Consider the following 21,018-nt stretch of genomic DNA (forward strand, 5'->3'; position numbering starts at 1 on the left):
TGGACGTTAGAATCAGGACATAGTAAAGACGGTTTCCGACTAACACTCGGGTCATTGTATGTTGTTTTATGATGCATGATTATTTATGTTTACGATTAATCGTATAGAAAGACAATTCAATGAGATATGCTCTTGCCAATTGTCAATATTGACAACGGCAATATCCGGTAGGCGTTGTCAAGTTCTTACAGAACAGATCTCAAATGACCCAGAGCGAGGACTAAAAAAACTAAGTTTTGTATTTTGGAGGGTTACGCGAAAAGGACCAGACTTAACTCTAGTGGATGTTCAACACTGGCCGGTTGCTAACTTGCGAGACGTTTGTAATTAAAAACTAATTTATTATGTAAAATGTATTTATAATTTGGCAAATATATGACCACGTAACATAGAGAGCTCGCGTCGTGGCCGCACCGCCATTCTAATACTTTTCGGTCCGATTTATATACACGAGTAATTTTTGTGACGTTCACGAGTTTTTCACTTACGAGTGTCCGTTGAGATATAATTATTATTATTTTTTTCCAATTATAAAAATATGATTTAAGCCATTGAAAAGTGGAAGGGGATATTCTAATTCATAGTGAATTAACTAAAGGTCTGCTTAGGTACGCTTTTCAACAAATCATCTCAACGGGCACGCTCGCGATTCCGGCACGATCACGACGCGACTCCCTCGAAGGAGCAAATATAATATATTATTTTATTAAAGAAAAATTGAAATATTACACTACCCATAGTCAAATTTAACAAGAACATGATAAATCTTCATAATGTACTATATACAACAAGCAAGCGGGGCAAGACGCGTATATTAAACGTCCAATACGAACATTGGATGGTAAGCGAGGGACGACGCGTTGTACGGCAATAATTATAATTGTTTTAAAGGCATTTCGTCCTTTAAATTGACATTTACAATTGAAATTTAGTATCCATCCAATTCCTTAAATGATAAAACCAGTACAAACATTCATCACCAATAATTGGCAAATAATAGTTGAATTTTGGACAACGATAACAAGACGGCAATATTTCAATGGAATTAAACTTGGACGAACAAACTACTATTGGACTATTATGTACTTAATTATAGTATTTTCAGTATTTACATTTAAAAAAAAATCAAATGAGATTAAAAATGAAATATATCACCTAAACATTGTCTCGATAGTTTCCCACAGTTGCAACTTAAAACACCATATATACAGCCGCAACATTTCTGAGCAGCGTCTTAAGTTCTACTATAAGAGTACTACCGAGACTTCTCAAGGCAATAAAATGTTTCTTGCAATTGTCAAACTACACTAACAAGAGCAAATAACATCGATACCTTCCTTTATATTTCCACTCGCTCACTAAGTCTTATGACTAAGTAGAAAGATAAAAGCTAACGAAAATAATGCTCCATATATATGAAATACAGTTAATGTCCGAAAATATGTAATATTAATTAAGCTAAGTTTTCTTATAAATGTTTTTATTATAAAATTCGTAATGGGCCCTCATGTCCGGTATACAGCGGTAACACGTCGCTCGTGTTCCAATATATTCCAAATCAATATTTTACATCAGATAACATAATGGAAGAACTCTTCAACTTAAAATAATATGCCGCAATATATACATCTCGTTCCAAATCGGCAGGTGCATGTGTGTTTCAATTTTGATACTCTCATTCTCCAATAATTTCTGATAGAAATTTTACCGCTCCACAGACTCACACCTAGACTTTTGTGAGGTCTATGGTCACTACGAAATTACTAATAGAGAATAAGGTCCGTACAATTCGTACATTAAGGCAGCGTCGTTTAGGAAACATACAACCAATTATACACACATTTACAATACTGCAATTTGGCCTGCACTGATCGTATTGACCTCGACCAATGTTGGCAAGCACAAAGGTCACCCATATATGGAATCACGAAATTATGCATAACAAATTGTCTAAAATTCATAAATATATACGTTAAAATAAGTATTCAATATAAATGATATTCAGCTAAAATTACAATAAATATATTAGTACTCTTTGACACTTCCAACATTAGTAGCAAGGTAGTCAGCGCGTACAAACCCGACTAGCAAATTCGTGACACAACATATAGCCGTCTCTTTCTCTTCCCTAGTCAAACGAGTCAGCTATACATTGATCCCTCCTAAGTGCACGTGCACGGATAACAAGAATCGTGAAGTTAAGTAAAATAATTAACTGCAAAGATGTGAATTGGATAAAGATAATTTGGTCACTAAGCCCATATCTCCAAAATCTAATTTATACTAAAGTTAGAATCTTTCATAATTTAATTATAAGATAATCCATACAAATTGTATGACCTAAGGTGTTAATTATCACAGACTTAGTATAGTTAATTTCATGCCCTTAGCCTATCATTTACAGTACCTATTATACCAAACGTCACGATTCTCGCATAGTATTAAATCGGGGAATTCTGCCACGACCCTTGCCTTGGATTTTCTTGTATAAACCGGGTATATTCTGCCACTCGGGAGTTCTGAGTCCATAGCTGCTCGACTATATGCAGCGGGCGGGCGGCGGCTTGCCCGAGTGTCAGTACGCTTGCGTCGTACTCGCGGCGGACACTCGCTCGGGCTTAAGGTTTCGCTGAAACAATATTTTATTTATTAACTATAAATATAGCCAATTTTATTCAGGAAGGGAATTCTTATGGTCAAACCATTTCTAAAATGGGTTCACTATTATGTGTTTATTCGTTATTAAGGCTTCACAAAATGCATAAATTCCATGGCCGCGGATAACGTGCAAATGTTTTTCTACGATGGGTGTCTGACACAAAAGGTGTGACTGACAGGACTAGGTCTCCGAAAAGTCTATTGTGTAATAAGGCCAACACTAACTGAGAATTACAATTTCTGTTTGCAATCTTTTGTCTAATTGCAGAAAAGCTTTATGAAATTTGTTAATACTTAAGATAAGATTTAGAAACGAGACTTAGCGCGAACGATGTCAAAATTCAATACATTTTAGACAAACGGACGTCTATATAGATAGCGAGACCCTTTTCTCCTTTAACTTCAGAAAATATTTTTATTAATAATAAAACAATTTTTTACCGGATTGAAGTTTGTATTTACCATTATTTGTCATAATTTTAAATTTAACCGACATTTTGACATTCAACACCTTTTGTCTTCAGTCACCGTGACCACGCGCGCTGTGAAGCACGCGAAACGTCGGTTCAATTTAAAATTATGAAAAATAATTGTAAATACATAACTTCAATCTGGTAAAAAAAATAATATTATCAAATGTGTGAAAGTTATGTCAATAAAAGACTATATTTTTATTAAGTTTGATTATCTATACCATTCTACATTACTTTCAAAGTCATTCCTAAAGAAATATAGAAGACAATTACATAGAAATATTATTAAAAACATAGTGCTAACATGCCTACATTGTGCCTTAATAAAGTAAAAAATAAATACATATTTAATACACCTGCGTACATAAACCACTTATATACCATATGTATCAACATTTGACGTGATAGATTTGCTTATCATTTTGTTTACATATGAATTCACGTGAATTAATAAATGAACGTCATATCATTGCTATTAGCTGTCGTTTTATCAAACATTAACGATTATTTAATGGATATTCCAGAATTTTTGCTACTGAGTAATGTAGATATGAAAATAATAATTTTTGAAAATTAAATGATAACGTAAACCTCACTATTGTTATTGAAATAAAAGCTATCAAATAATGAGATGTAAATTATATATTTCTAACTAAACTGATAATTTAATATCCAACTAAGATGAGTATGGGAGCGTTCAAGTATTACGTCACGCAATTTTTGGAGATTATTGACCCCCCCATGTAACGCGCCGTAACGTTTTTCTGTACCCAATAGTAAAACGTTTTGTGACCGCCCAGTTACTCTTTATACCTAAAAGTTACCATTATGTGGTGTAAAGTATTGAAAAGTCGAATATAATATTAACAATAACGCGTAATTCAATCCCCGCCCCCCATCGTAACGTTTTACAAAAGGACCCCCCCCCCCAAATCGTTACGTTTTACTAGAACGCTCCCTATTATATGGGCCACTTCTCTTAAACTGAACATTATAGTAAGTTTATTTAAAAAATCTATTGGGATTGTTTATTTATTGCTATTCTAGTAAATATTCATCACATTTTTTTAACAAGTAATATATTTTAGAGTAAAATACAATAGGTACATAAAAATATTTTCTCATGCCTAACTACACATTTCTATATACTCACAGGTAGTTCCCCGTAGTCCTTTATATGCGTTAGAGACTTGAAAAGCAAGAATGAGCGATACAGAGCTAGCAATACCATTAGCCAAATATAATTCACTAAATACAGTTTTTGCAAATAAATGCAATTTAAAACTTCTCTTCAGATAAAAACTTAACTTGTGAGTAATTTCAGAATTAGCGCGAGTGAATTTTTACTGAACTAATCCTTTACGCCCAAACCCAATAATCAATCCACAATCTCAGACGGTGACATTCGATCGATCCCAATAACCAAACCCTACGAAGACAATCAATTTTTAGCGACGGATAAAATGCTCTTCGCCGTTCCATTTTACCGAGTTTTCACTCATATTTGATAAACAATGTTAAGTAAATAAAACCGTACAAATAACATTAAAATATACATGAGTATGTTTAAAACATAACAAACAGTTTTTTTAATTATTTAAAAAACTGGTGGAAGTTAAAATCTGTAAAAATAATTAACTGTTGAAATCGAGCTTTCATCAACTGTCATTTTCATACAAGGGTCTATCCACAGACACCGATACGACCTCCCATGGATTACTTGTATCGACAGATGGCTATTACAATCCGTCGATTGGTTATTGGCACACTTTTTGTTAAATTTTTTGGATTAAGATTACTATCTCAGATGGTGGATTATGGATTGAGACAGGTTATTGGGTTCGGGCGTTAATAGTAATAATCCAGTGCTATAACCCTATATTGGTCTTGGCCTTGTCATAGTCAAAAAGATCAGCCTTCTATCCGACACATGTCGATTTTTGTATTTGACATGCCGGTGTTTTCCTTCACCGTTCGAGGGTTAAAATGCGCACATAGACAAAGTCCATTGGTGCACGACGGCTGGGGATCGAACCTACGACTTCAGGGATAATCGCACGCTGAAGCCACTAGGCCAAAACTACTACTTAGACATATCAAACAATGATTCTATGAAACTACTTTATACCGGCTTAGTAGCATACTATGAAATTAAGTTTACGTAATTATATGATTCAGCATTATTTCTTACCAGCTGATCGTATTGAAGCACCATTCTCTTGATATGGTTGAGCTTCCGATGCAGGTAGTTGACTCGCCGCCTTTCCTTTTGGTAATCGGCGTCGTTGCGCGCGCGCTGGTATTCTTCAACTATACGCTGCTCTATGCTCTGTAAGGATCGTTAATGGGGTCAATATTTCATAAGTATGACTCATGTATGTCATAATCGTATTGCATTTTGAATCGCTTGCAAAACTTAGGCTTAAGATGTTATATGAAAGAGTAAATAATGATTTTTTGTCTTTGTACCAATTTTTACTATACATAACTTCAACGGCTCATTGGTCTAGTGGTTAGTACCCCTGACTGCGAATCCATGGGTCCCGGGTTCGATCCCCGGCTGAGACAACCATCGATGTGATGAGCATTTGGTGTTGTGCTTAGGTCTTGGGTTTTTAAATATGTATTTATGTCTATCTATCTATAATATGTATGTATATCCGTTGCCTAGTACCCATAACACAAGCTTTACCAGCTTAGCATGGGACTAGGTCAATTGGTGTGAATAGTCCAATAAAAAAAATAAAAAAAATTACTTGTATGTAAAAATATTATTAAAAAAAAATACCCGATGGTGGGGCGACTTGGGCTCGGCTCGCTTGAGCTGCTGCTCTAGGCGCGTGAAGAGCGCGGCGACCTGCGCGACTCGTGCGTACAGCGCCCGGTACTCCGTGTACAGCGCCGCGAACTCGTTCTTGTACGCGCGGCGCGTGCTCGAACTCGTTATGGGCGGGTATTGCCTGCAATTTATAATTTATTAGTATCTTAATCGAATTGATATACCTAGATATTTGTAATGGATAAATTTATAACTACTGAACCGATTTTTAAACTATTTCACGTTGTTACACCATTACTTATTGACTTGCCGAACTCCAATGAAGCATGAGGAAGATATTCGTGTTACTATTATCAGGTTTTTAAGCTTAAATAATTTTTGTATAGTCAAAAATCTAACCCTCATTAACTTATTACATTACTTATGGCATTATTACATACTTAGTCACTAAGTCAGTAAAAAATAACTAAGCAAGACACTATTATAACTATATAAAGCCGGTCTTGGTATTAGTAAGCATAGCTCGGTCGTAACCTTTTACAGGCCAGGATCAGACACATATGTGCATCTGAGAGCCAATAAAAAACCATGTTATATATAAAGGCTGTATGAGATTTAATTTAATATGCCATAAATTTAATACTTAGAAATGATAATAAAAATATTACCTTTCAATTTCTACGAGGTCATTCGTCGTATTCTCTTCAGGGACAGACGTTAAAGCTGTATTTTCTACTAATGGTTCTGTATTTGTGATGTCTTTTACTGAAATACACATATTTTCAAAATAAAATAATAATCAAATTGTGCTTAAATATATCAGTTAAAAACTATAGTTTCTGGAAGGACTGTCAATATTCTCATCAAATAACTGTTAAAGCTAGCTGTTAGCTATCAGGTCAATTCGAATTGCTGATATTTACACCAAGAGAGGTAGAGATAGTCGAGATTAAACCCGTATCAAACTTAAATAAAGTTTCAAGAACTGTCAAACCATTATGTCTGGATAATGTTTGACGTATTTGACAGGGCACAGGACGAGATTGCTACTTGAGATACGAATTAGAATATCGACCTTAGCACTAAGTATGACAACCGAATGTCAAATGTAGTACGTTTTTGACAGCACTAAGTCACAAATTCGAAGCTTACTAATATTTGGTCAAGTTTAAACTACAGCAACAGCATATAAACCAGCACCATTCATTTATTTGTGGAATCTAAATTCTTTAATAATTCAACTTATAACTTTGAACTGAAGCAGAGATTTGACACTTTATGAGTTAATTAAATAATAAATACCTGTGATACTAGTTTGCTCTACGGGCGGACTATTTCTAAAACCGTTGGGTTTCACAGGACTCGGGCAGATGTCCTTCACAGTTGTGAAGTTAAGGGTATAGCCGTTGTCCTTTTTCACTGTAATTTTTTTAAATATAAAATAAATGCACATACAAATGATCCAAATTATTACATAACAGCTTTTTTAAAATTATTTATTATATAATTATTCTGTGGTTATTTAAAAAAATTCTTTCCGGACATCCGGAGATTAGACATTTACTATGGAGTTTCTTAGTCAATATAAGGTTTTTACTACATAAAAGATCAACTGTCAATTGTTTAGTAATTGTCACAAATATTTGAACTGACTGACTTGATAAATGTCAGTGTAAAAAAAAAGGAAAAAATTCATAGCCTATGAATTTCTGATATATCATTAGCCATTGTTGCAACATTTTAAAGAAATTCATTCAAAGTAGATTAAGGTCACAATTTGTTCTCGATGTTCAAGGAAATGATTACTAAACACATTTGTCCTACATAAAATTGCAGTGGGTAAGAAATTTCATAACTTAAATCTTCCTTGTATTACAGGATAATATACATATTAGGTAATGTTTGATAAGCATTTGTTGTTTTTAAGACTGTCTTGATATTTCAATATCTGTTTTAGTGATCGTAGACATAAATATGTCTGTGTTAGTTGTGGTCCCGAGTTGATTTTAGAATATAAAATAATTCTGGGAAAATTTATCAGTAATTCAGAAATAGCGGAACATAGTACTAAAACGGATATATAGTTCCATTAAGGTTGTAGTGTTTAGTGCAGTCCTAAAATATCTAAAAAAAATATGGAATACTCATTTCTGTCTTGTGTATCACTATACATATCACAAAATGATATGAACTTATATATTACTAGCAGACCGGCCAAGCGTTGCTGTTGCTATGGTTTTTGTTATATTACATAGTAGCAAACTATTCAAGGGGAACGGTAGGAGAACACCAGTCAGTTTTTTGGTGGTTATGCCATTAAATTGTTGCTTATGTGAAACTTTGGTTCTTGCAACACAGCGCCATCTGTTAGAATTGTGACTATCAAATAATAAACAAATATTGTGCAATTAAATAATATTGCGGGTATAAATTGAGATGTAAGGTATCCTATCTTTTAAGTTGGATCAGACTACACACGGTGTGCAAATTTGATTGATATCGGTTCGGTAGTTTAGGAGTCCATAGCAGACAAACATCGTGACATGTAATTTATATATATTAAGATATAATATATAAGGAGGAAAGGATAGCAGGATGTAATAAGATATGCTCACCGGTTCTATCATCCTCGTTGTCCGACGCATGCCGTTCCCCAGAGGAAGTGGTGGCGTAACCTGAGGAAGGGGGCGAAGGGCGGCGGTAGTGCGAGATGCGTTGCTTCTTAGCTGCCGGGGGCTCCTCTGCGCCTGCGCCGCTACGCTTGTTCGCCGGCGAAGCCCGCGGGGATAGCGAGTTTGCCGAATCGCTGCTTAACGGCGGTGTTAGATTTTGAGGTTTCCGCCTGAAAATTAAGATGATTTTTTAGATTTACCTACATAGTTTTAATACAAATTCCAAAGGAAAAATCTATATCAGGCCTCTAACTCGCACTGGCGTTAAATCTCAAATTATCTTAGGGAGCGTTCAAGTATTACGTCACGCAATTTTTGGAGATTATTGATTATAAATATATTCTGATTGATTGATTTATCTGATTATATTATATTCTGTACCCAATAGTAAAACGTTTCGTGATCACCTAGTGACTCTTTATACCTAAAAGTTACCGTTATGTGGTGTAAGGTACTGGAAAGTCGAAAATAATATTAACAATAACGCATAATTCAATCCCCGCCCTGCATCGAAACGTTGTACAAAAGGAAAAATCGTTACGTAATATTTGAACGCTCCCTTATTAACAATATTGAATCATTTAATATCTAGTAAAATTCATCAATGACAAAGAGACAATAACTAACAGACTAGCTAGCTTTTGTTGGTGGCTTCGCTCGCTATTATTAAAGCAAGCTTTAAAATGAAGCTTCCAGAAGCACTTTTACTGTAAAATGTATATGTCCAACTTATCTGCATTCATAAATCAGTAAAGACCGACATAAAAGAAATATTATGTTAAAGAATCGTAATATCGTACATTTTATAGAACTTATAATTGATTCAAGGTTCGATAATTTTAATCCGAAAAAAATTTATCGCGATTAATTATTTTCTATAAACATGAAACTTTAAATCGAAAGTCATACTTACAATTTATAACTACTTTATTTTTAACATTACTCAGCTATTTTAAATATAAGCATTATACTGATATCGATTTTAATTTGTATTATCAGATAAAGAAACCTCATAAAGACTTCCAATAGGCTTCCCCCTTTAAAATCATAACATTAGATAATCACGAATAATTAAAATACAAGGACAGAGGTACAAAAAAGAGAACTTTATTATAAACATTTTTTAAATACGTTTTAATAAAATAAAACAAAAACATTCCCACATCTTTTGTGAAATCACAATATCTAATATAAACAGCGCTAGCTAAGCAAGCATTTATAAAATAACAAATAGTAATTGTTATTGTTTCACATAATTCATTACGTATATAGGTAATACTAAAAAAATTAAAGACCTCGTAGAAAAATTAAGGTAAGTACAAATAAAGTATAGTAATATTGAAAATCCATCATACCTCTTGAGCATACGTTTCTCCTCTTCCGTATAAAATGGCCAATCTTCATTGACATCGTTCCAAATGTGCCTACGTAAGTGGTAACAATTGTCTTTCGCCACCGTAATCTCTGTCAAAATCTTTGTCACCATACTACGTTCCTTTTCTTTGATACCCTCTAAAATGATATTGTATTATTGAAGAGTTATAAGGCGCTAATACAATACTGGTTAGGCTAAATACATCAAGTTATTACTGAATCAATACCATATCTGAATGAAAATATTTGAGAGCCAAACGCTTACCACAACAAAGTCGGGTGAACAGTTCCGGCTTCTTGAAGGGTTTCAGTGCTAATAATTGTATAAGTCTTTCTCTGAAAGGGGAAAAACATGTTTATTAGATGGTTATTCGACATTCAAGTAAGACATCATATTAAGTATATATTCTAGAGTAATATCTATATAACATAACTTAATTAATTATAAATTACTAGCTGACCCGGCAAACGTCGTTTTGCCATGTATATCATTTATAATAAAAAATAGGGGTTGATCGTAGAGGGGTGAAAATTAGAGGTTGTATGTATTTTTTAATGCTGTATCATAAAAAAATAGAAATTAAAAATTTTGGTTAAAAAAAAACAATTTAGGGATGGACTACCCCTAACATTTAGGGGGATGAAAAATAGATGTTGGCCGATTCTCATAGATACCGGATAAGCACAATAAATTTCATCAAAATCGGTCAAGCCGTTTCGGAGGAGTATGGCAACGAAAACTGTGACACGAGAATTTTATATATTAGATGTATATATAGTTTGGATTCTTTTATAAAAAAATAAAAAGTTCTAATCTGTTTTTTATAAAATGGATCATTAGCTTGAACATATTAATACGCTATTAACATTATTTTAAGAATTTTACATTATATAAATTACGCTAATCACCAACACAGAACTTGGAATTCCCACAGTATTTATTAAACTTTCCGGGGCTTCCTAACAAGTATTACGTCTTTGATGTTGCCATTCTAAAGAATTAATGTTTGGTTCTTTTTCAGACTGTCATTTGTTTATGGATTAGTGTTTTATTTTTACTACATTTGTTTATTTTCACGGTATGGACATGATCAAATACTCGTAATTATGGTACCCATATGTATTACGATTATTTTAATGAACCAATGAATATTTCACTTAAATATTCAGCGGTATGCAAGGCAATTTTGATTTATTACCTTGAGCCGTTTTCGCTATACAATAATTTCTGCATAACCTTGACTATGTATGACTCAGTTGGTACTAATCGCCCGCCTTGGGGATTGTTCGATACAAAGATTACTAAGTTTGTCGCAAAGGTTAGTTTATGAAGTCATATTATGCATTATTTTTTTAGGTTTGATTGGAGAAATAAAACAAAAAATCCACGGAAACCTGATATACTACTTGCTATAGTCTTGACAACTGAACCAAGGCATTTTCATTTGTATAAATTGGCACAAACGATTTTAAAGCTACTATGAAAAGTTACTTATTGTTACCAAATGAATTCCATGACGGTGGAAAGTACTGAATAATAAATCATTGAGTAATTTGCCCTATTTTGATAACTTTTCTATCTAAAGAAATTAATTCTACATTGTGTTATCATTTCTTAGGTTAATTTTTACTATAATATCCTTGGTGAAAGTAATTTGAAGATAAAGCTCATAAATTACCTATTTTATATTTGAAATGTAATTAAAAACAAATTTCATTTATAAAAACTGTTTGCTTGTTTATGGAAATGTTTGTTACCACAAACAAGCCGCAAGTTATCGTTGCGATAACGATACTAAAAATATATCTCGAAACGTCTATCGAAACCATTCATATTGAAATTTTAAATTCATAAATAGGAATCTGAACTCGAAAAGGTGTCTTTGGTGAGAGGGCATTCACAAAGCACCAAGGAAAGCGAATACTTTCTAAGTATTACATTACAGTATTACATAATAATGATTGCGATTTATCACTGTACGTGATAATTTCAAAGTTGGAAAAATTCGTGAGCCGATAAATATAATGTATGCAAATCGCAAGCTATTGTTATCATGTATTATTTGTTTTGACGTGAGCGCTACTTTTAGTATTAATTGAACGATTCGATTTTAGCTCACTCAGTTAAAGATCCCCCTTGAGATACGACATAAGACCTCCAATTATCACAATTCAGAGCAGACCTTTTTCTTTTGTTTTTCTTATTTATAAAAAAAAATTGACAGAATTCTATACAATAACACGTCGTTCACGTAAAAGTTGTGAAGCCGTATAGTCAACAACAACAGAGTATAATCGATTTAAAATATCTGTTACTTTTAATAGTTCATGGTACAATTGAATCAACGTGAATATTAAATAATAATTTAGCATTTACGCTACCATATGCCTTATCATAGTGTGACGATAAAATAAAACACGCGATTTCACGCGAGAATGGAAAACACTAATGACTTACGGCAGCAATTGTTAATAAGCCGTTGTCGAAACTGCGTGATAATTTAAACGCCATTTTATAATTAGTACGTTTTAAAATATTTAAGTAGCTTTCATTTTCAAGTTGTAATAATACTTAACTATGTGATTTGTTTGTACCAAATATTTCATCATAGTCAAATCAGAGATATTGCAAAAGTAACATTACCAAAGAATGTTTATGACGTATTAACAAAAATAATAAATTAAATTTCCGGTTCTGTGTTGTCAAGAAAATATTGAGTAATAGATTAAAGTTATGTACATAAATGTTGATTTAAGCCCCGTTTATATTGTAGGATAGGTTTATAAGTTAGGAGGGTACTACTCACTTAATAGGTCGCCTCGTAAGGTCAGGGTTGGATGGAGGCCGTTGAGGGTTGGGATGCGGCTGCGGCTGCTGCTGAGGTTGTGGACGACTTGTGGGAGGAACTACGGCAGCAGGCCGTTCTAACCGCTCGGGCTTTTCCAGGCGATCTGCCCTCTCTGGCCTTTCGGGACGTTCCGGTTTCTCGGCCCGTTCCGGCCTTTCAGGACGTTCTGCCCGTTCCGGTCTTTCGGGGCGATCGGCCCGTTCTGGCCTATCGGGACGTTCGGCCCGTTCAGGCCTATCGGGGCGTTCGGCCCGTTCAAGCCGCTCTTGCCGTTCGAGCCGTTCCGCAACCGGCCCATTTGAGTACATAGAATGCGTTGCACGCACTTTAACACGCCTTCCAATGTCCGTTTGATTAGGCTTTATCACGCGGGTGCTGAAATTATTTAGGTGGTTTTCTTTAGGTAATCAAAACATCCGAGGAAATGTTGACATAGATGTTATTGAATCAAGGTCTGATTGTGCAAGATTGTAGTGTGTACATAGGTTATAAGTAGTAATAACATTGTTATTATTTTATATCTAAGGTTAGTGGAAGGTCTACAGAATTTCTATCATTAATTTCCCTTTCGTCTCTTGACTTGATTGAACTCTGACATGCGAGATCTCAATATGATATGCTATAAGCTGCATCTCACACGTAGCTTACCATTTGCTCTGTTCCGCAGCTATGGTCCTCGACATTCGGTCTTTTGTGGCCTCATACGAGTCATCGTTGGCCTGCACCCGCATCCTTCTGGGCAGCGGCCCGCACGACTCCAGCCTCTTCGTGCCGCCGACTGCATTCCGCACACATTCAAATGAACCCTGGAACACATACGGTTAAAGTCATTACCTAACATTCCAAGGAAATTGTTGGACGGTTTAAGCCAACTGTATTATTACTTAAAACTTTAACCACTTAACATTTTATAAATATTTACATAAATTATGTGTTATTAATCTGAATTGGATTAAGGTTACCTACCCTTTTACCTCGGTGTAGGAGATAACACTTTTAATTACGAGGCAAATAAGTTACAAGCCTAGCTTGTATCCTTTTTCTAGTAACCCGATGTAAACAAACAAAACGGTGGGAGAAATAGGACTCGTAATGACACGGGAATGTACCGTTATCAAGACAATTAAATAGCAGTCAGTAATGCAAAATTAATTGTTCCATAATGCCAAGTGTTGCAAGTTAAGGAAAATATGATAAAATACGTACGTCATACGCAATATAACGGCGTAATTCTAATTCTTTAGAAATAATTATGAAACATCACAATTATTATATTGACGTACAATACAATTTTGAAACTAAAGGGAAACTGAATGTACAGACAATATATAGTATATTCTTGAACATTTATTTTTTATGCAACCTTGGAATTTAATCAAGTGGATATTAATTGTTGCATTAACCAGTAGGCAGGTATATGGATTACATTTATCGACAGAATATTTAAGATTCCGATAATTATATACAGGATATAAGAGTTAAGTATTCCTTGTACTTCTACTTCAAATACTAAAAAATATGTTTTTCTACGCTTTTTTCCTATCTTTGACACGAATATTGAATAAGTCAAAACCATAAATAATTCAAGGGCAGAGTCTAATAAATAATTGCTTGTGTCAGATACTGCCTCCTAAATATGTTAATTAAGATATATTAGTTCTACTATTATCTGATCGGACGGAATAATTCTTACTCTGAAATATTAGTCGAAATTATGCTAATCGATGGTGTTACCTGTGGACCCTCCATCTCAGCATTGCTATTAAGGTTGAAGTGAAACGTGGATTCGCCCGCCGATCCATTTCCGCTGGACGGTGCCGGAATCGAGATTTTCTGGAATTATTAAAAAAGTAATGAGCCATATGTTTTTTGCAAATATTTATGTATTTATTTGTGACTCTACAATTTCAAGATTTATAAATCTAATGCCTAAGTATGTCGATAAAATTTTAAAACGTAATGTAAGGTATATCGTTCACGTAAAGCAATTCGTTTACATGATTCATAGATTGCAATCATCGGATCACAAAGAGTATGTCACAAAAGTTCCATTGTAGTGTTTGCACCTGCGTTCTAATCAGTTGACGCCCATGGCAAAAAGTTAACCGTATAGTGGAAGTAGGGGACGAATAGGCACGCAATACATTTGGGGGGGATACGCTAGTACCAATGGTTTGTGACTACTTTCATCGCCAAGAATGGCAACGCGACTCTGCAATACGAGTAAGCGACGCGGGCGCATCGTACCGTTTCACCGTGTTGGCATAACACGCAACATTCACAAAAAACTCAAACTTGTCCGCCCGAATCAAAAAATATAAGCACTCGATATATTCTAGAAACATTAATATCGTAACACAATTTCCTTATCAATGTTATCATTATTAACAGATATTGTAATTATTTATTTTTGTTAATTATTAGAAGTCAAGTTTAATTCGTTATCGATTATAGCGAGATACACGGGTGACATCTTTATACGTGGCCCCGAGCTGCTTTTAAGGTCGCGGCTAAAGATGTCTGCCAGTACCACAATGCCAGGCAATTAACCTATTAAAAATCTGCTGTGTGGAGCAATAACCCAACATTGGATACATATTGACTTGAATCTTTCTGCATTGTTAATGGAAAGTTTTAAATTGAATAGGTGTTATAACTAATCTTAAACCTTTTCTTGATGCCTAAAATACCAAGCTTCATTGAAGCCTATACATATGTTCGTAACCCAAAGTAGCGTTTGATGAACCCTAGGTGAGATACAGATATATTGTGCTCAATTATATTGTTGATGAGGAAAAAACCCGCTAGAGGAGCACGCAGGCAAGCGGTGTAGTGCGGGGCGCGGCTTTCTCTGCGGCTCGCGGCCGCGCGATATAAAGAGCGCGTCGCGATGGAATACTTCGGCATTCGGTGAACAGCCGTCTCGCCCGCTACATTTGTGTACATTATGTCATTTCATTGTCTTATTCATGATTGTCTTGTAGCTTTATTTAAAGGCACACCCATTAACGCAATAACAACCCATAAGATTAGACTAGCATTTGTTGATAATGAGAGCGATACATGAGCTGCAAATTGTAATAAGTCAAGGTCGTAAGTTTCATTGTTTGTCTTTTAGCGAAGGTCATTCGACTGTACGCCTCGGTTGGACCGGAAAATACGAGGAAATTCATCATCCGTTTTTCAAGGCACTTCTCGAATGTTGTTTGGTCAATTAATACTTTAATGCTCTGCAAGTATCTCTGTGACGGTTACGTCATTGCTACTTACAGGCAATAATTTCACATGAAATGATTATCTATTGTAGGAAGGATTTCTTTATTGTTTCGCCTGCCGTGCGCAACGACCGTGGCTTTTGTTGGTTACCTAATTTCACAGCGAGCAGCGAGCGGCACACAAAGTTGCGAAGTGAGAGGCCAGTGCAACCGGTTTGGTTTATTCAACCGAAAGCTGTTGGTTTCTATAAATTCATTTTATAGACTCTTGTCAACGTTCGATAAAACTGCTAGCTAAATGGGCATGAACTAGTTTTGATTCTAGCCAGCGAGCGTTTCGATAAATATTCTATGACGGATTCTACGCGACAAACCCGGACGCAAAACAAGCCCGTACGCCCCAACCTAGCTAGTTAACGTGTTGTATCTTATTGACGTAACGTCGTGGAGGTGGCACGGGTCGTTCGATAGAAATCCAATCGTAACACAGAGGCATAAGGTATATTGTAATTCGGTCTGATAGCACCACACGTCAGCAGTAAACGATAATAAATAGTTCTCCTCAACACGCATCGTAGCGGCAAATCCACGCAGGCGAGCTGTGATCGGCAGTCGGCAACCACGTTAATTGCTTACCGGCTCTTTATTATCTTATTTTCTATATAAACAGAATATCTGTACACATTCATTACAACAATGTGAACTTGTTTATGTATGACCTTCATTGTCGACGACTGATTTGAGGACAAAGAGAAAACGGATTTGAAAACAATATTAATTATCATGTCGGTTGTCTGTTTATTTTTAGTCACACTAAATTTCTTAATTCACTTCAAATTTTTTTCAACATTCCTAGTCGTTTGTTGTATCAATGTCGCTACAATTGTTTTAAATTCACTTCTACTACGAAACCAAAATAACTTTTATATAAGCGGCATGTTTAAAATATTGAATGCGTATTTTTTCAAAAGAATGTCGATTATAAGGTTTCATATGAAACTCCCTCTTACTGAAGACAGTGCTCAGCTGATATATTCTGTTTTATTAATTTTGTTTATGCATTACGTAATGTAAAGAGGCCAGTTTAATGAAAACATTATTGTTGCCATTAGATAACAAGTTTACATAATCATACTTGTCGAAGGATTGACGTTCACTTTAATGTAATACCTAATAACTCTAATTAGATCAAACTAAGCGGTGTATTCTAAATATGTCGTAAAATCAGCATAGTAAACTGATCATATAAAAGTTAATTTAAAATATAAAAAGATTTAGAAAAGTAATATCGAATCAATTCAATCTGCGAACAATCGTGAGAAACTCTAGTAATTATAAATAAACAACAGAATGAATGGTATACGTCCAGCCGACACGTTGATAAACAAAATGCCCTGTTTAAACAAGATGTTTTCAGTTTGAAAATATTGTTAGTGGGTAAGGCGACTAATTACTTTCTGATACAGGAAATTTTATTTTATATAAAACATCCGCGAACTAACACAATTACTAACAGCGGCCGTCACTTTCATCGCAGACACATTTAGACGCGAAGTGAGTGGCCAGTTATTCGTGAGGTTTCTACTATACTATTTGCATATTCACCGACTTTCTAATGGACGATACGGCCCTCTTGTCGCAATCGTGGTGAGGTAACACTACATTTAATTATATTATGTTCCTGTAATACAGAAAATGTATTCTACCTGCACGCTTTGTTTGCAAATTACCTATAGCTCTTCACCGTCTGCAGTTTGATATTACATTAATGTATTAACGCTATTACTTTGCTTTACGATTCTCTAGCTATATCACAGGGATCCTCTGTTACTATGGGAGTACCGCAGGGCTCCATACTTGGTCCCTTCTTATTCCTTGTCTATATAAATGACCTGCCATTTCTTGTAAAGGAGCTTCACGAGATAGTACTGTTTGCTGATGACACTTCGCTTTTATTTAAAGTGAAACGACAAAATCCATCACTTGATAACGTAAACAGTGCCATCTCCAGTGTAGTTCACTGGTTTAATACAAATAATCTTAAGTTAAACGAAAAGAAGACAAAATGTGTTAAATTTGTAACTACAAATGTAAAAAGTAGTCATTCTCAAATAATAATTAAAGACGAGGAAATAGACTTTGTTGATAATGCGGTGTTCTTGGGAATTACTTTAGATAGTAAACTCCAGTGGGGCCGACACATAGAAGGTCTTTCGAATAGGCTAAGTTCCGCAGCGTTCGCAGTTAAAAAGATACGCGATCTTACGGATGAGAACACAGCAAAGCTTGTTTATTTCAGCTATTTTCATAGTATAATGTCATATGGTGTTATTTTGTGGGGTAATGCAGCTGACATTAAATCGATATTTGTAGTGCAAAAGCGGGCTATAAGAGCGATCTGTGGGTTGTCCCCACGGGAGTCGGTCCGAAGCAAATTTAAGGAATTACATATTTTGACTCTGGCAAGTCAATACATTTATGAGAATATTTTGTATGTGCGGAAAAATATAGATATCTTTAAAAAGAATAGTAGCTTCCATAATTATAGTACTCGTAATAAAGACAAAATTAGCGCACCAACCAGAAGGCTGCATAAAACGAGTAATTCTTTCCAAGGCAATTGTATACGTTTTTTCAACAAAATCCCTAGTGAGATACAAGCGTTGTCAATAAATAAATTTAAATCGTACATTAAAGTAAAACTGCTTACTAAGGCTTATTATAATATAAATGAATATTTAAACGATCCTAGTGCTTGGATATGAGTTGCTCCAGTATATATTATAGGTAACACGACTGAATCTCTCGGCTGCATTTCCAGACTCTGGGGCGATCGTCAACATCCACGACTGTTTTAATGTAAAGTGGGAACAAACCGTGATCCATGTGGTATCCAATTATTTCAGTATTATTATTATTTTCTTATGTAGCCAAGTCCACATTTCAAGGATCGTCATGCTCGCTTAAATGTCATTGCTTGTGGCGGCGTCCATGCGTCGGGTTGTCTCTCTCCCTAAAATATGGCGAGGGGGCCGATGGCTGGCCATGCGTCATACTCGTGAACGGGTGCTGCTTGTGGTGACTGGTCGTACTTGAATTCGTGTATGCGGTGATGTTAATTATTTCGACTATGTGTTTGCGTGTTGTTCCCACGAGAATGTAAGTGCGTGCTCCTATTTCACCATGCCTCCTGCTGATAGGGGTCAAGGGACAAGTCTTTGTTTTTATTTATGTTCTTATTATTAATTACTTAAAATGTCATGTGGAACATGGTGTAATGGTTGCAGCTCCTTACAACCGTTGTGTAAAAAAAAAAAAAAAAAAAAAAAAACATGGCGATTAAAAAGAGTGGCGGAGAGTTTATTGCCAGTTCTTCTCTTCCGTTCTACGCCCTTGATTTGAGAACTGGCAGTAAATGTAAAATTAGAAGCATTAATATTTATATCTTTAATGACGAATCACAAGTGTACATTGTGTTACCTACATGAATAAATGATTTTTGAATTTGAATTTGAATCTTATTATAGTTTTTACCAGACTACTGAACCACGGAATGTACTCACGCTCGCCAAGCAACATAATTATTAGCGCTGCATTGTTTCTAATCACTGGATTTATATGCACTCGCAAAAATTCCTGTCAATAAAGTGCTAACAAACATTTCAGTATTTTCCATTACGGTTAATGAACTATTTACTTGTTAATTGTCATGCGCGTGCTTACTGATTAGATTAATACGGCTAATGTCTGCCCAAATCTACAAAAACAAGTAGTTTCTTATCAAGTTTTATTTCCTGAATATTTCGAGCAAATTATTTAAAAATTGTTGTTTTAACGTGAACTTTGAGACAACATTCAGTATATTACCTGTTCCGAGGTTGAAATAATTTATACATATAATAAAACATATCGATTGAGGGGAGTGCCTTTGTAAGGATTCATTTTATAGTGCCGTTCTCTTCACGATATCTGCTCGACCTTCCGTAGGAGGAGGGGCGCCTCTCACCGCCGACGTGACTGCAACCACGGCCTTACATCGAGGCTGTATCGAAACCTCTACGTAACGAAGCTCTTTCCACTGGTTACCCAACGATAGGATAGTCGATAAAATTATAACCTGCAGCCACTGATCACGTGAACACTTTACCTACACCTTGCGCAATAAGTAGCCGACTCTTTGATATAAAAGAAAAAAATATGCTATAGACATTCACTTCAGCTCACTGAGCGTAGTTATGCTTTTAGAATACAAAATTCTTGAAAGTTTATTAGGTTGTGATGATGATTATTTAGCAGATAAAAAATCGAAAACAATGGCAAGTAAAAGGCATGGGCATTCTCAACGTGAGATGTTCGACGTCATTGTGCGAACATTTACTTTTACTAAACGACAAACAAACATCAACCCGTGGTGTTACACACTGGCCTACTTTTCACTTTTCATTCTAAAATACCTCACCAACAATAATAATTACAATCTGAACTGTGAATCTCGAAATAGACACGATACATATTTTAGTCCGTATTATGTTATCTTAACTCGCTTCCCAAAAATAGTCGAGATGTTTTTAGGGGCACAAGATAATTTAATTTAGCTGACCCGAATCTATTTCACATATCCTGTATATTAATTATTTATTGTTCTTATTTAATTACGGTTAATTGAATACAATAGAGTGATAGTCAGTTTAAAAGTTTAAAAACGAGCAAAGCGTCGCATCTAGACAATGTCGCAAGTATTTAGATCAAGGTGCGAATCGCGTATTAGAGAGCCGAGTTGTGTGAGGGCTTTTTATGTGTCGATGTTTAAAGAATAATAGTACGATTATATTACCTCATTGTTGATTTTCCCGAAAATATATATTGCAAATACATTCATTAAAATATGACATTCAGAAATAAACATTTAGTCATAAGCAAAAGTATACAACGTTAAGAAAATACAATGAGTTGAGCCTGTACTTAGCAAGCACAATATACAAATTATATTGAATATAA

General features: G+C 35.0%; 1 protein-coding gene across 2 annotated transcripts in view; it reads right to left on the minus strand.

The window, feature by feature from the left end:
* Positions 1-241: 241 nt before the first annotated feature.
* LOC125050321 (RNA polymerase II elongation factor ELL) overlaps positions 242-21,018 on the minus strand; it is a 35,661-nt gene continuing 14,884 nt past the window's right edge. The window contains exons 3-14 of one of the 2 annotated variants that reach the window (XM_047650072.1): positions 14,540-14,638; positions 13,454-13,611; positions 12,764-13,180; positions 10,222-10,292; positions 9,938-10,094; positions 8,526-8,752; positions 7,213-7,329; positions 6,579-6,675; positions 5,920-6,091; positions 5,323-5,460; positions 4,285-4,320; positions 242-2,629 (exon numbers count right to left, since the gene is read on the minus strand). In XM_047650072.1, the coding sequence (XP_047506028.1) occupies positions 2,576-2,629; positions 4,285-4,320; positions 5,323-5,460; positions 5,920-6,091; positions 6,579-6,675; positions 7,213-7,329; positions 8,526-8,752; positions 9,938-10,094; positions 10,222-10,292; positions 12,764-13,180; positions 13,454-13,611; positions 14,540-14,638 (1,743 nt within the window). In that variant the 3' untranslated portion in view covers positions 242-2,575. The remainder of the gene's footprint in view (positions 2,630-4,284; positions 4,321-5,322; positions 5,461-5,919; positions 6,092-6,578; positions 6,676-7,212; positions 7,330-8,525; positions 8,753-9,937; positions 10,095-10,221; positions 10,293-12,763; positions 13,181-13,453; positions 13,612-14,539; positions 14,639-21,018) is intronic. The other variant, XM_047650073.1, reaches the window with a different exon arrangement.

This window comes from Pieris napi, chromosome 6 (assembly GCF_905475465.1).
Source record: "Pieris napi chromosome 6, ilPieNapi1.2, whole genome shotgun sequence".
Classification (NCBI taxonomy): Eukaryota; Metazoa; Arthropoda; class Insecta; order Lepidoptera; family Pieridae; genus Pieris; species Pieris napi.